The sequence below is a fragment of the Nestor notabilis genome, unplaced genomic scaffold (genome assembly GCF_000696875.1).
Source record: "Nestor notabilis isolate BGI_N333 unplaced genomic scaffold, ASM69687v1 scaffold17324, whole genome shotgun sequence".
Taxonomy (NCBI): Eukaryota; Metazoa; Chordata; class Aves; order Psittaciformes; family Psittacidae; genus Nestor; species Nestor notabilis.
The window spans coordinates 401-4,043 of NW_009925374.1; the positions used below are offsets into that span (position 1 = coordinate 401).

At 50.9% G+C, this 3,643-nt stretch overlaps 1 protein-coding gene across 1 annotated transcript in view; it reads left to right on the plus strand.

Annotated features, from left to right (window-relative positions):
* Positions 1-386: 386 nt before the first annotated feature.
* MAP2K2 (mitogen-activated protein kinase kinase 2) overlaps positions 387-3,643 on the plus strand; it is a gene marked incomplete at its 5' end in the record, with an annotated part of 9,237 nt that continues 5,980 nt past the window's right edge. Inside the window, 5 exons of the mRNA XM_010013037.1 lie at positions 387-599; positions 1,739-1,885; positions 2,531-2,608; positions 3,056-3,107; positions 3,201-3,325. Of these exons, the coding sequence (XP_010011339.1) occupies positions 387-599; positions 1,739-1,885; positions 2,531-2,608; positions 3,056-3,107; positions 3,201-3,325 (615 nt within the window). The remainder of the gene's footprint in view (positions 600-1,738; positions 1,886-2,530; positions 2,609-3,055; positions 3,108-3,200; positions 3,326-3,643) is intronic.

A 3,643-nucleotide genomic window follows, 5' to 3' on the forward strand; every position in this document is an offset into this window, starting at 1 on the left:
GTGAAACCCAAGCTGGGCTGCCCGTGTTGGGAGAGGGAGAGGTTCCTGGTGCGGCCATTCCCTCCAGGCTGAGCTGTGCTGCCTCTTTAAGGGTTGAAAGATTTTCCTTCTTCTTGGCTTGACTGCTCTAAAGCTCCTCTCCAGAGGAGATGTGTGTGTTGAGCACCATGGGCCTCGCTGTCTCAGAGACCCTGTCAGCACCACAGCTGAGCCCTGCCTCTTTCCAGAGCTTTGCTTTAGTCTTGTTGCTGTGTCAGGGGCTGCGTAAGTGTCAGATGATGGGTTTCAATTATTTCCCTCCACTTCCCTAAAAACCCAATCCCTGTTTCTCTGGCGCTGCCCTCGCTGTCTCCCAACCGTTCCTCCTGTCTCCTCCTCCCCTCTCCAGGGCAAACCTGGTGGACCTTCAGAAGAAGCTCGAGGAATTGGAGCTGGACGAGCAGCAGAAGAAGCGCCTGGAAGCTTTCCTCACACAGAAAGCCAAAGTGGGCGAGCTGAAGGACGATGACTTTGAGAGGATCTCTGAACTGGGGGCTGGCAATGGTGGTGTGGTCACCAAAGTGCAGCACAAACCCTCAGGGCTCGTTATGGCACGGAAGGTAATGAGGGGATGGGTGGAGTGGGCTGTGGCATCGTGCTCAAGGGCATCCAGCACTCGCCCTGGCTTTGGGAGAGCCAGCTTCGGTTGGGGTCTCTGTGCAGTGACCTGTCTACATCCTGACACCATCCTACCCACCTCGCCTGGGTTGGGACTCTGGTCCTGGCTGTCTCCAGCTGTGTCCCACCACCCACTTAAACATATTCCCAAGGTAGTTCCAAGCAGCTGTGACAGTGGTTCCTCTCAGACACGGGTTTATGTGCGACTCCTGCTACTGTGGGGCCCTGTAGCAGGAATCTGGGAGGTGCTTTGCCTCTTAGAAAAGGCAGAGCTGAGTGTGAACAGCGCAACTGCTCATCTGTGGGACAGCTTCCTTGAAAGCCTCTGGTCTTGCCTGCTATTGGGATGCTTTAGTGAGTGTCCATGAGCAAATCCGCTTCTCTACGTGGCTTCATTCGGAGCTGAGCTCTTGGAGTTTTCCAGCGTGTTTGCTTTCGGAATGTTGGCTGTCACCGGGTGGTTTTGGGATTGTTGGGAGCTCCGTGTTTGGAAACTGGAGCAAAGGCAGGCTGCAGCACTGCTCTCCCCCCTGCAGAGACCAGCACTGCTGGGTCTGCGGGAAGGACAGACAACCCTGGGGTTGGGTATCCCAGGGCTCACAGTAACAGTGGTTCCTTTTCTGACCTGCTGGTGTATTTTCTAGCCTCTTGCTTCCCTACCCACAGCTGCATTAACTGACTCTATGTGGAGCCTGAAGAATAAAGCAACTGCTTTTTCATGTGCATAATCTTCAGGGTTTTTTACTCTCTGTGGTTTCCTTGAGATTAGAACACCTCTTCTTACACTGTCTACAGCAGCTCCTGTCTGCTGAGTCAGATCTGAATCAAACTTGAGACTTGCCTTTCCGCTTGGTACCTGCGCCGTCGCCGTGTTACGTCTGGCACTTGCTTCAGTCACTAACACGCTGCCCAGGGCTCAGCCTCTCCCCTTATCCTTAGTGTTAGTCTGCAAGTGGAGTAAATCTACGCCAAAGCAGAGCTTCCCTTGAAGACTTTGTTTCTTTCCAACACTCAGGACTTGCTCGTCTGGTTCCTAGAAGTTTGGGTGTTAAACCTTGAGTGTTTTCTTCTTTCTTGGCAGCTGATTCATTTAGAAATCAAACCAGCCATCAGGAACCAGATCATCCGAGAGCTGCAGGTGCTGCATGAGTGCAATTCCCCATACATCGTGGGTTTCTATGGAGCCTTCTACAGCGATGGAGAGATCTCCATCTGCATGGAGCACATGGTGAGTCTCTGTTCCTCCTCTGCAAACTGCTGCTTTCTGGTATGATCTGAATTGCATCTCCCCAAGACTTGAAATTGCAGAGAATTGGGTGGATTGCAGGTGGAGTGGGTTTAGAGTGCTGGCAGCTGCCATGGTCCTTGCTCTGGCTACAGCAAGGGCACTGTGCTCCTGGTAGGAGCTGCACACTCCTGTGTAGGCATTAAAATGACAGAGAGATCAACCTTTGGAAAGTGGAAGCAGAGGTTTGGGGTTGGCCAAATGGAAATCTTGTAAACAAAAGCTTGCTGTGAAGCACAATTTGCATCTTCTGTTATCTCTGGCCAAGAACAGTGGTGTTGCTCCTCCAGGTCAGTGCTGACAGCATCATCCTTGCATTACCACTGGTGGAAAGGAAGCTAATAACTAATAGCAAGAAATAAAGCTGATAGAAGTTAGCATTAAAATAGTTTTCAGTGAGAAGCTTGATCTCTGATCACCAGGTATCTTTCTTTTTGCTGTCAAAGGAGTGTGCTTGATGCTGAGCTAGGATGCTTTGTCCTGCTTATATCCACTCACCCTCCCTGGGCATGCCTGCCTGTACCTCCAGCTGCTCTGTTTTCCTGCCAGGGATTGACACATTGGTCATTTTGATGTTCTTCATTTTAGGATGGTGGCTCTTTGGATCAAGTGTTGAAAGAAGCCAAAAGAATTCCCGAGGAGATCTTGGGGAAAGTCAGTATAGCGGTGAGTTACAGTGGCTCTTCAGACTTTCAGGAAGAATTTGCTGGGCATGGTTTGGGAATAATGCTTGTGTTGCCTTAGGAATGTTTCTTCATTTCCCCATATGCATGTTCCTATCCTGACCTGGGGAAAGAGGCTGTGGTGTATGCAGGAGGGGACAGGGAAAGCATATTCCCAACCACTCCCTGTAGCTCTGACCCCTTGTGTTGAACTGATTCGTTTGACTTTTCCTGGAGGAGATTTAGGAGAAGCTTTCTCAGGTGGTTAAGCCCAAATCTGTGATTGACTTGGTGATAAACTGCAGACCTTGAAACTTGTGGACACTACGGGGTGGTTTTCCTCACCAAGCTGCAGTGTGGCAGCTCCTGGAGTTGATGCAACGTGTCCTGCCGAAGGGAGAGCACTTCCCTTCCCAGCTCTGATCTCATCCTGTCTTTGGTTTCCCTCTAGGTTCTAAGAGGCTTGGCATATCTGAGAGAGAAGCACCAAATCATGCACAGAGGTGAGAGGAGGAACCTAAAAATAACTGCCTGCAGTACAAGAGCCCTGTATGCTACCTAGAGTCGCGTTTACGCTCTTCTCTTGCTGTTGGCAGATGTGAAGCCTTCCAACATCCTGGTTAACTCTCGAGGAGAGATTAAGCTGTGTGATTTCGGGGTCAGCGGTCAGCTCATTGACTCCATGGCAAACTCTTTTGTGGGAACTCGGTCCTACATGTCTGTAAGTTCCTGCCAGCTTTTGGCTGAGTTTTTTCCACAATCTGGGTTCAACTCGGCTCTCACAGAATCGCGCTGTAGTGTCCAGTTCACTCACAGGTTTACTCCATGTTTCCATCTGGACTGCCCTGTTCCTGGTTCATGTTAGGGATGAGCCCAGTGCTTTGAGGCACTGTCCTGCACTGAAGAATCATGGACTCGTAGACTGGTTTGGGTTGGAAGAGACCTTAAAGCTCCTCCAGCTCCAAACCCGTGCCACGGGCAGGGACACCTTCCACTGGAGCAGGTTGCTCCAAGCCCCCGTGTCCAACCTGGCCTTGAA